This window comes from Dicentrarchus labrax, unplaced genomic scaffold, assembly GCF_905237075.1.
Source record: "Dicentrarchus labrax unplaced genomic scaffold, dlabrax2021, whole genome shotgun sequence".
Lineage (NCBI taxonomy): Eukaryota > Metazoa > Chordata > Actinopteri > Moronidae > Dicentrarchus > Dicentrarchus labrax.
Window position 1 is genome coordinate 4,720,229 of NW_026136705.1, and position 12,427 is coordinate 4,732,655.

The 12,427-nt window shown below is 37.9% G+C and overlaps 2 protein-coding genes across 3 annotated transcripts in view; both read right to left on the reverse strand.

Annotated features, from left to right (window-relative positions):
* The window catches only part of LOC127364670 (GTPase IMAP family member 8-like), a 74,625-nt gene that overhangs the window by 18,870 nt on the left and 43,328 nt on the right, over nt 1-12,427 (reverse strand). The gene's annotated exons all lie outside the window — the stretch shown is intronic.
* Nucleotides 169-12,427, reverse strand: part of LOC127364681 (uncharacterized) — a 64,474-nt gene continuing 52,215 nt past the window's right edge. The window contains exons 1-4 of one of the 2 annotated variants that reach the window (XM_051402442.1): nt 5,728-5,870; nt 3,722-3,967; nt 3,531-3,587; nt 169-2,515 (exon numbers count right to left, since the gene is read on the reverse strand). In XM_051402442.1, coding sequence (XP_051258402.1) covers nt 951-2,515; nt 3,531-3,587; nt 3,722-3,967; nt 5,728-5,734 — 1,875 coding nt within the window. In that variant the 5' untranslated portion in view covers nt 5,735-5,870 and the 3' untranslated portion in view covers nt 169-950. Of the gene's footprint in view, nt 2,516-3,530; nt 3,588-3,721; nt 3,968-5,727; nt 5,871-12,427 lie in introns of those variants that run through there. The other variant, XM_051402441.1, reaches the window with a different exon arrangement.

A 12,427-nucleotide genomic window follows, 5' to 3' on the forward strand; every position in this document is an offset into this window, starting at 1 on the left:
CTATTTTTACACCAATGTATGCATTAACAATAAGTATGCCTCTCAAAAAGCTACAGAACTGCTCTCTAGTGGGCAGGTGATGCAATTGCAGTATTTACAGTGATTTTGCTTAAGAGTATCAATCTACAATGGTTAATTGGATAAAGTGGGAATAAACTACCAGAGGACTTGAGTCTAATCCATTGTTTTATTATCGTTATGTTTTTACATTTGATGAAACATTTTCAGAACACAAAAGAATAAGCAAATATAGTTGAAAATCATCACACGTCACAAAATCAAACAGTTTTCAATTTTAAGGTTTCAATAAACCTTTGTTCTGTCAAAATTCCATGTTAAAATAATTTATAATTTATAATAATAATTTGTGTGCAATACTCCAAAAATATAACAATAAGCACAAGTTCCATTGATTTTAAAAAGCTACATAAATAAAACATTGTTATAGAGGAAAAATCGAATCATTTACTTTCCTTTTAAAAAGTTTGAATACACATGTTTTTGCCATACAAAATATGTCAAGCAATAGATTTGGCATCTGTAATAAAGACATTGATCATAATAATATTACATGATACATAATACGTATTTTCTTGCTTGTGGCCTCTGAGCAGTACGTGAGCTATTCTCACAAATTATTCACATATACTATATAAAAAAACACTCCAAAACAAAATAAGCAGAAACATGAAAAGGAGCCTTTGCCCCGAGAAACAAATTACACTGGGCAAAGATTTATGCTTTGGGATGTTGCAAAGCCATGTCCAGTGCAAACTAAATCTTACACTAACCTATAAAGCACACACTGTATCCACATATGGCAGATCATCTCAGCACCTTAAAGGAGGATCAAAAGTTATAGAAAACATGGTAAAGAGTGATGAAAGTAATTGCTGATGCTTTGCAATTTGCAGAAGCTAGATTGTTGTGAATCATATAGTTCCATAATTCTATAATATCAATAACAGTACCACTAACAACAAAAACAACAATAATACTCCGAACAATAAGAGGAAGTTCCCAAAGATTGGTACTTGGACACCAAATGATAACAGTAGCAATGAGTAGAATACAACCACCAGCAATATGATTCCAATATGAGACTTAAAAAAAGCTATAACTTTATAAATTTTTGTTGCTACCCAAACTATTGGTCCTCCTACTACCAGGCTTAGAGCTGCTATAAGTGCTGTTGCTACCTTTGCTGCTATTCCTGCTGTAGCAGATGCAGCGGATGCAGCGGATGCAGCAGATGCAGCCGATGCAGCTGATGCAGCCGATGCAGCTGATGCAGCCGATGCAGCAGATGCAGCCGATGCAGCAGATGCAGCAGACGCAGCAGACGCAGCTGATGCAGCTGATGCAGCAGATGCAGCAAATCCTGTTCCTAGCATTAGCCCTAATATTGATGCTACTATCCCAGAAAAGAATCCAAACAGACTACCTATAAATGTTCCTAATGCTCCACCTACTGGTCGTTCTGTTTCTTTTTCTGTTGCTGCTTTTTCTTTTTCTTTTTCTTTTGCTTCTTTTTCTGTTTCTGTTATTTCTTCTTCTTCTGTGTCTGTTGCTGTTTCTTCTGCTTCTTCTTCCTGTCTTTCTGTTGCTGCCTCTTCTTCTGATTCTTCATCTGTTTCAGTTATTGCTACTTCTTCTCCTGTTTCTGTTTCTCCGTCCTCTACTTTTCCTTGTTCATCTTCTCCCACAGTTTCCTGCAAAACTACAACAGCTGCCCCGCAGAAAGACCCCGCCAAGGATTCTGCTGCAGGGCCTGTCAATTTGATCCACACATTCTTGGAAGCAGTGTTGTTAGCCTTATTGCCGATGTATTCTTGTGGCAGGTGTCCTACTGATGCTGTGTTGCCCTCTTCCTTTGTTTCTCTTTTCACTGGTTGTAGCATCTTATTGGTGTAGCAGTATCCCTTGTTTTCCATCACTATCTTGTCTGTTGTTTTGAGCAGCTCTGCCACCTGGAACTTGTTGCTCCTGTATTCATCCTGTTGGTTGTTCTTCCAGTGTTTATTATCAACCACGTGGCAATGGCCACCGCACCTCATCACCAGATCACTCACAACCTTATTATTGTGGACAAAATCCTCAATTGTCTGTCCTTCGGGCAGTCGCTCGCCATGAGTGAAGACAACTGCTGCATATTTGAAGACTTCTTCGGAAAAGTATTGGTGTATTTTTTTGATGACAGCTTGCTCCTGCTCAGAGAATTCCTCCATGTTAAGCACAATGAAAAAAGCATGAGGCCCAGGAGTGCACTCTGAGAAACACTTCACTATCTCGCGCTTTAGTTCCTCCTCAGTGGAGCTGAAGTCAAAGAAACCAGGAGTGTCAATCAGAGTAATTCTCCTTCCATCAACAGATTTGGATGCTGCTTGACATTCACTTGTTCCACTGATGGAAGTATGATTTATCTTGAACACATCCTCTCCAAATATGGTGTTTGCAAGGCTGCTTTTCCCAGCTCTAGTTTTTCCCAGCAGGACAATCCTGTATGTTCTTAATACTAGAAGAGAATAATGATAAAAACAAAAAAGATGTCTACAAGTTATTTAACAAATAATTGTAATTACAGAAAAGGGAGGGCGCTGATAACATAAATACATTAATATTACTGACGAAGGCTTGAGTGAAGAATGCTTTGCACTTCTTTTATTTTTTTGTCCCAAGTGGCTATGTGCACATTTACAGCCTGATTGTGAATATTTATCTCCATATGCTTAATTTTCATTCTAATTTTTAAAATCCTCTGGGGCCAGATGAAGATGTGTACATAGAAGAAACATGCATACGCCATTTCCCCCACCTAAACTGGTATTTCGAAATGTGTGTAGTGGTAAGAATGTGCCCACCTCATGCATACTTTAGACGTACAAACACTTATCTAGAGCCAGCTGTGGAATGATATGATTGGAAGGAGATTTGATACAAGAGGAGAGATTGTTTGCCAACCACTGATTGTGTTGTGACTCAGGAGTAAAATTTGAATCAAACTTAAAGGTCCAGTGTGTAACATTTAAGAGGAGTTGTGTTCTCATTACTTTAGAATGAGTTGGTTTTTATCTACAGAAGTCGCAGTTCACCTTCCGTGGAAGTCGGCATATTGAACCGCAATTGTATCGGCCAGAAAACACAAACCAAATGCTGGTTCTAGAAAAGACCTGTTTGTATTTTTTTTGTGGATTTTGTAGCCACTGTAGTTTCTCCTTCATGCTTGGAAGGGGCAGGTGAAGTGAGGGAGCTGCAATCTGCAATTACACCGCTAGATGCCACTAAATCCTACACACTGGACCTTTAATATTAAATAATTGTTTTTGTATTTACACTCAAACCAATCTATGTCGATAATCATCTTCATTTTATCCTCAAATGTGTGAAGTCTGTTTCAAGCTGTGTACATCTGATAAATGTATGGTGCAGGCATTGGAAATGACTACAACGACTTGTCTTGATCTTGGACTGTACCTGACAATAACTCACTTGAAAGTAATTCATTTCTTCTTCTAAATCTATGTTTTTACCTTTGATGCTTTTGCCAGCTCGGGCTGTTCCTGCAATGACAATCCTCTTTGGTGGCACTGCAATAAAAAAAAACAGATAAAAATAAGTGATACTGAACAGCCTCTTTGATTTTGAAGATGTAGGCCTTTCCAAGAAATGCTTTTCATGAACATCACTCAATCACTGTGAAAATGGAGTATAGCTGCTTTACCTGACACTGTTGCCGTTGTTCCTCCTCTTTCACATAACACACCTCCTCCTTCGGCCTCTCGTCCTGGTGGCAATATCGCTGCATCTTCGTCTACTTTTCCCTCTTCTGCTCCTCCTCTCGCTCCCCTGTTTTCCTGCAAAACTACAACAGTGGGCCCAAAGAAAGCTTTCGCCAGTGATTCTGCTGCAGGGCCTGTCAATTTGATCCACATGTTCTTATTGCTGGTCTCTTCCTTTGGCATGTTTCCTGCAAAAGATATCATGGTATATGTAAATTTGGATTTTCTCTAATAATCTTTCAAGGGTTTTGGCTAAGTATAGGTTGGAACTAAATATACTATATACTATTAGATGGATTGCTTCTAAATTTTGTACTGGTATTCATTTCCAACACTTACCTAATATCTACAAAATGACATTTCCCTCCAGCCTTAACTTCACTTTGTGCTTGCCAAAGTTCGGCATGCTAAAATTCTAAACAAAGATTGTGAACAACATTATACTGCAACTGCCAAAGGTCAATATGGTCATGGTATGCATGTTAGCATGCTAACACTAGGATTTAGCTTAAAGCACAGCTGTGCCCCACTACAGTGTCAGAGCTGCTAAGTTGGCTGTTAAATACTATTGTTATATTGTATCAGAATCTCTATCACAGTTTGTTTTTTTCCTCTCACAGTGGATTTGTACGGAGCCCCTAAGTCCCCAAAAGGAAATATTTTTTATCTTGTGCACACAAGGTAATTTACTATAAATTCATATGCATCTCTAACGGCTTCAGATGCACACATAATGGAGAGAACTCATCTTATCGAGTTTTATTGCTGCTCTTGTGAAATCTGAATGTCCGTCAGATTCTGTTTAGAGAGGCATGGACACTAAAAAACGAGCGAATAACAAAAAGCTATCTTTCTCAACTATCTTATCAACCAGCTCACCCAACAATAACATAGCAAACTGACTGCTTAAATAAAGCAATGAACACAGCAATGTTTCAAACATAGTGGAGAAATCAGCAAACATATGCCTATAAAGCTATAAATGCAACTAACCCCTGTGGTTTTCAAAGCATAAATTATCCCAATATAAGTAACTTCAGCTTACACAAAGTCACAGTCATTTTTAGTGCTGGCAACAGTACTGTAAATAAAAATAACTACATAGTTTTGTTTACTACACCATACACATGCACAAGGCCAAAGAAAAAGATTTTTATGTGACAAATCCAACCATGTCATACTGACAAATCTATACTGAAGTGAACATGTTTGAAAATAAAACACTGGCATTCTTGAGTGGGGTTCTCCTAAACCTCTACAGCATAGATTCTCCCACTTTTAGGCATCCCTGCAGCTGCACTCCCTCCTCTCTACTCTGGGTTAGTGAAGGAAAGAGAATATGCTCTGTGCTGACATCTAGAGGTTGATGAAATATAGTGCAGTAGTAGGCCTACGTCACAGCTTATTGTTTTTTTGGTGATTTAAGTTGCAGTTTCATTTTTAGTCAACACCCCTCTGGCCCTCCTTCTCTCTCTCTCTCTCTCTCTCTCTCTCTCTCTCTCCCCCCCTTATGTTGAACATTCATGGTCCGGGTGTGTTGGGTGAGAGGAAGTCATGCTTCGACAAAATAATATGTATTTACTAAATACTATTATTAATAAGGTATTAATCAACATTACATTTAGCATGAATGTTTCAGACATATTTCCCCCATTTGCCATCTAAAGTAGTAGAAACTAGTTATGATGACTTGAATTCTTTTTTTTTTTTTAAAGAGAAAGTGAAAGAGAGAATTATTGATTAACACAACGGTAGATGTTTCACAAATGCCAAACATATGACACACTTGGCTAGTACCTTTTACATAAGCCAGTGATTTGATTACAATAGCCTATCCTACAACATGTTTCTAATGTGAAGGATGTTAGATGTTATGTCATGTTAGATTAGTATACTGTAAACAAGTGTAATCAAATAATGATAATGGAAAGAAGTAACCTTAACTTACCATCCATGGTGGTTTAATCTTCAGTGAAAGATTAAAATACGTTTGGCTCAAGAATTTCCCCCTGGGATTATTAAAGTATTTCTGGACCAGACTGACATCCTGTGTGTCTTTACTCGTGTGCTCTGACTCTGCTTTTGTTCTAGTTTCTCTTTCACTTGCTGTCACATGCAGTGTTCTTTATATAAATATATCTTCAGAGTTTGAGCGCCATTTTCACTTCCTGACTGCACAAAGCGAATACGTGCTGAATTTATTTTCATCAAATGAATTTGCAGGCCTTACTATTCAGCTTAATATCCATCATGAAAATGCACCAAACAAAGTACCACTGCAAGCTAAAACTTTATTCGGTCTGATAGCATTATTTCCAAATGTATCTCCACTACAGAAAGTGTTGATTTACATATGATGCATGGATATCGTCATTATCAGTAATATAACATGACAAAAGTGAAAATGAAAAAAAAAGAAATATCATCTGTCTACATTGACATATTAACTTACAAGTATTTAAACTAATCCTGAACATTTGAATTTCACTGAAAATCACTTATACACACAGATATCAAGAAATTACACAAGAACAAGAGGTAAAAGTAATTTTAAAACTGAAAGACCATGAAGTGCAGAGAAAAAAGTGGAGGATAAACCCTAACCCTTAGATTAGAGGACAGTGAATATTGTTACCAGGGGAGACTAAAAAGTGATGAACATGGCTCAGACGCACTTGTTGCCATGGTTTGTAACTCTGAACTGAAAAATTAACGAAAATGTAACTTTTTAGTGTTATTGTTTATATTTGCTTTGGTGATTGTAATCTACAAAAACACCACAAATCTTTTTTTCCAGGAGATCAGAAGGCCCGTCAAACAAAGTGAATAAAATCTGAAGCTCTGACAAGAAGTACAACATATTGCATATTACATAGAAATACAAATGATCAGCTTAATGGTTAAAGATTGTTTAGAACAAGAAACAGGCAGACAGACTTTTTAAAGACAAATTATCTCCCTTTTCTTCAATAGTCATGATTCATTATAGGATTTGATTTTGTTTTAACTTTGGTTGTCACACCCTGTCCATAAAATCATGTGCATCATCCAGAATAGACTGGGATTTATTCTTGACAGCCTGCTGCCTAAACTGCATTATATTCTGTAACACCTCCCATCACTGCTTCTGCTACAGCAGATAGCACTGTAACTGTGATAGCAGGTATTGCTCCAGCTGTTACTGCAGCTCGCCATACAGCTCGTCTTACAGCTGCTACTGCAACTCCTCCTGCAGCTCCTACTGCAGTTGCTACTGCAGCTGTAGTAGCAGCTCTTCTTGCAACTCCTCCTGCAGCTCCTACTGCAGTTGCTACTGCAGCTGTAGTAGCAGCTCTTCTTGCAACTCCTACTGCAACTCCTCCTGCAGCTGCTACTGCAGCTCCCCCTGCAGTTGCTACTGCAACTCCTCCTGCAGCTCCTCTTGAAGCTGCTACTGCAGCTGGAGTAACAGCTCTTCTTGCAGCTGCTACTGCAGCTGGAGTAACAGCTCTTCTTGCGGCTGCTATTGCAGCTGCTATTGCAGCTGCTATTGCGGCTCTTCCTGCAGCTGCTACGACCACAAAACAGAAAGCTAACACTGCACCTGTAACAGTTCCTGCCAGTGTTTTTAGCATCTTAAATACTGAGACCTTAGCCTGCTCTCTGATCACTTCCTCTGACATGTTTCCTGGTAACAGTCTCTGGTGCTCCACTACTTGTTGTATTTCCTCCTCCTCTGCTTGAAGCATCTCGTTGGTGTAGCAGCTTCCATTGTTTGCCTCAGTCATCTTGTCTATGGACTTAAGTGGCTCCTCCACCTGGAACTGGTTGTTCCTGTACTTATGCTTTGGGTTTTGTTTTGTCTCTGTAACTGTCTGTTACACTGAAAGAGAATAATGTTCATCAATAATATTTTACATTTGACTTTTGCTCATTTTATCTATAAGATACATGTCATGAAAATCCTCAGTGGTCAAAAATCACAAACGAAACAGAAGTCAGTATTTATAAAATAGCTGCATTAGCATATTACAGTGAGAGAATGAAGAATTGTTACAATGCATAAAAAGAGGCCCATGATAAGAATATTAAAGATGAAGAACACATGATCTATCTAATCTCTTCTGACTAATCATTGTTCAACAATGTACTTTAAGTTAATCTGTTGTGGTAAAGTTGCCGTCAAATGACTTAAGCGAAGAAAGTCAATCAAAAAAATGTTTTCACATAGGATACTTTTCACTCTTACATTTTGAAAACTTCAAGCAAAGTCATGAAAAAGAGCAGCTCTGCAACACCAGCAGGCTGATTTTGATTGACTTTTTTAATACATCATATTATGATTAAAAAAATCAAACTAAACCAAGACAAAAATAACAGAAATCAGTTAACTTACCATCCATGTTATCAAGAGTGAAGTCTATAGCTGTGGAGCGAAGATGATTCTGAGTAAAGACTACCTGCGTATGTGAATATGTAAATTGGACATACTCTCACTTCCTGATTTGTCATTTCCATTTTCTAATGGACAAGAGCCAGAATAGCACACCTTAGGCCTACCTGTCTGCTGTCTTTTTCCATTTGTCACTTTTATTATTATAGGCCTATCTGCCCCTACTGCATCTCTACAAAAAACCATACAGAGACAATTTTAGTCTTTTTTGGGTTAAAATGCACTTTTCGTTAAGAAAGTCATATTTCTGATCTGCATGTACAGTGCTCCTTAAAGAGGTAACCCTAGTCCACAGTGTCAGTATAGAAAACAGTGCCTTCTGCCACCCATTCATTTTATTTATTTGCTCAAATGAGTAACTGGACAAATCTTTGTCAGGCTGTTTTGAGAGTTTTCATGTATAACACGAGAAGCTTCCTTATCAGCAGTATCTCAGATACAATACATTACAATATATAAATACATTTCTTCCCACTTTAACAACTTCTCTTCTGCTGTTAACCAGTGATCCAGTGTGTTGACTTCATTTTATTTTGCCAGAATTACAAGCTGACTTTGTTTTTGTCACACCATTGTGTAAAATCCCACATTTAGATCATTTGTCATATTTGTGTTGCACATTTAGCACAGGTCAATTCAGATTAGAGGTTAAACATTTTTATTGCAGATATCTGGGCCTATATAAGCATGTATACATACTGTAAGTGAGTTTTTGTTGTGTTTGTATGAACAGGACATCTCAATTCAGCTTTTTACAATTAGACACCTAAAGAGAAGATTTATTTTGTCCAAAATTCAACATCAGCAGCACTTTTCTGTGAACCCAGCTAAGCTTTTATCTGTTTTATTCCTGTTCTTCATCGCTCAATGTGTCTTCCTCCCTTTTCTTCTCAGGCAGTGACAAACACTAATCTGGCAGTATAGGCCAGGTCAGCGAGGTAAAGCAGGAAGTTGAGGGCAGTGAACACCGACACAGTGATCAGTTTTGATGATGGCCTGTTGACAGTTTGCTAGTATACATACCGTGCATGCCTGAGAGTTGGTTCTTAATATAACTGGGTGCTACTGTATATCACTGAATATGGCTTATTTAAACTAACATGAATTATTAAGACACACTGTTTTATACTTTTATCTCCTCCTAACTGTTTACTGTATTTTACTACATGCTATATCACACACAGGCCCGAAGTGAATCCAGCGTCCCTGCATCACAAACTCATAGCTCGATCAGCCAATCAGAGGCTTTATCAGAGGATTTATATGTAGTCTATAAGGGGATACGACCTTTTGATGATATATTATCTACCCCTTATTCAACTTTTTTGATGTGAACATTTTGTTCAAAACATAATTTGCTGCATCATAGACAGATATGTCGTCATCCTTGACAGCCACTGCTGCCCTCTTTATAGCTTCCAATGCTGTGTCTGCTCCCTCAGCTGCTTCAGATCCTCTCATGCCCCCTAATACAGCTCACACTGCTGCAACTGTTCCTACTACCACCGCTGCTGCTTTTACTCCTGCCACTGATATTGCTAATCCGACTAGATCTTTACATTTTACTGCAACTGTAGCACATAATGCTCCAACCACTACTACACCAAACAAAGCCCCTAACACTTTTTTTTTGATGACATATCCTCAGATCTATCCATCAAAGGAACCAGGAGAGTCGATCAAAGTGATCTTTCTTCCATTGACAGATCTGGTTTGTGCTTGACATTCACTTGTTCCTGAATTGTAAGTATGGTCGGTCTTGAACACATTCTCTCCAAATATGGTGTTAGCTGAAGTCTATAGCTGTACAGTGAAGATGAGTCTGAGTGAAGACTGCCTGTGTGTATGTGAATATGTTTACTGTAAATTGGAAATACTTTTATTTCCTGACTTGATGCAAAAACTCTCCTTTCATCAGTTGGTGAAGGAAAGAGAATATGATCTGTGCTGGCATCTAGAGGTTGTTGAAATATAGTGCAGTAGTACGTCACAGCTTGGTGTTTTTCTGGTGGTCTTAGTTGCAGTTTCGTTTTTAGTCACCCTGTCTCTTAATCAATATTACATTTAGCATGAATGTTTCAGTCATAGCCCAAAGTCATGCATGTTTTGTTTTTGGGGTAATTTATTTCCCCCATTTGGTATCTAAAGCAGTTGAAACTACGTATGATGACAAGAACATGTTTTTTTTAAAGGGAAAGTGAAAGAGAGGAGGCAAGTGGTGTGTGTGTGTGTGTGTGTGTGTGAGAGAGATAAACACAATTGTAGATGCGTCACAAATACCAAACATATGACACACAGAATGCTGCAAGCTAGGCTGGTACCTTTTACATAAACCAGTGATTTGATTACAATAGCCTATCCTACAACATGTTTCTAATGTGAAGGATGATTTTGCCAAAATGTTAGATGTTATGTTGATTAGTATACTGTGAACAAGTGTAATCAAATAATGATAATGGAGCACACAAGCCCAATAACAGCCGGTATGACATATGCTGTATGAGCTGTAGAGTCTGTCATTAAAGCGAGCTGCACATTAGCATTAGCAGGCTGAGGTAAAGTCCAAACATAGGATTATGATTGGCTTCATTTTAGCTGATACAGATCCATTAAAATATGCCCGGAATGTAACTTAGGATCAGTTTTTATGTATGAGAGCATCCATGTTATATAAATAAAGAGCACATTCTGTGGCAGCCGTTTAAGTGTAGCACCTCATCTTGCACCTTAATGCGCATTGTTCAACCTGACAGAAATAGCTGAAGGTGAGAGTGAGTAGACTGCCAGAGTGTATGTGAGTTTGAGTTTGAGTGCCACTTTACTTCCTGACTGCACAAAGTGCAAACGTGCTGAATTTCTTTTTGAATATTTGAAGACTTCTTTCTGTTGTTGATGACCTCCTGCTCGTGCTCTGTGAATTTCTCCACTTTAAGCACAATGAGAAAAGCATGAAGCCAAGGAGAACACTCTGTGATACACCTCACTATCTCACGCTCAATATCCTCAGATCTGTCCATGTCAAAGAAACCAGGAGTGTCGATTAAAGTGATGCTTCTTCCATTGACAGATCTGGTTTCTGATTGACATTTTTTTGTTGTAGAGTTTAGACTATAGTCGATCTCAAACACATCTTTCCAGCTCCAGTTTTTTCCACCATGACAATTTTTCTGTTTGTTTCTGTAACTGTCTGTGACCCTGAAAGAGAATAATGTTCATCAATAATGTACATTTGTCTTTTGCTTGTTTTAATATATAAAATTCACTTCATAAGCTCTATTACAATAAAAGTCATCAGTAGTCAAACGTCCCAATGAAAAGGGAAATCAGTTATAAATAGCTGCATTAGCATATTACAGCAAGAAAATAAAGAATGGTTTCAATATATATAAAAAGGCCAATGATGAAAATATTAAAGTGACTGAACAACTACCTTATTTTTCACAAGCTTCTTTATCCAAATACTGGTAGTCCGAAACACAAACAAGCTCAACTGACTGATTATGATATTAAGGGAAGTTTAACTGAAAGAACACGATCCTTAAAACTGATTTGACAAGACTCAGCAGGAGAGAAGATGTCTCTGTCAGTCCATCAGTCCAGTGTTACAGCGTTGTGTCTTTCACCACATTAATCTAGTATCCTACAGCAAGCCTGTTAGCAGAGAGCAAACTCAGAAACAACCAAGTTTATGACCTGCGAATAACAAAACTATAACAATATCAGGTAAAAGTGACAATCAGCGCCAATAAAAAATGGGAAAGCTAATGTTACAATTTAAGAGAAAAAATATCAGATTTGTTGTTGATATCACATAATGATAAAAAAAATCAAACTAAACCAAGACAAAAGTAACTGAAATCAGTTAACTTACCTTTCGGCCCATGTTATCAAAAGTTAAGTCTATAGCTGTGCAGTGAAGATGAGTCTGAGTGAAGACTGCCTGCGTATGTGAATATGTTTTCCTTGGACATACTTTCATTTCCTGACTTGATGCAAAAAAGGACAAGGGTCAAAGAAGCACACCTTAGGCCTATATGTCTGCCCTGTCCACCCAAATCTGTGTTCAACTTGTCTGGATACAGGCCAAGTGCAAACTGTTACTCATTCCTTCATTTTCTCCTCTCTAGATTACTGTAATTCCCTCTGTACATATGTTTATATTTATTTGTTAGTTTGTGAAGCACTATCTAACTGTGTTTTTAAAACCACTATAGAA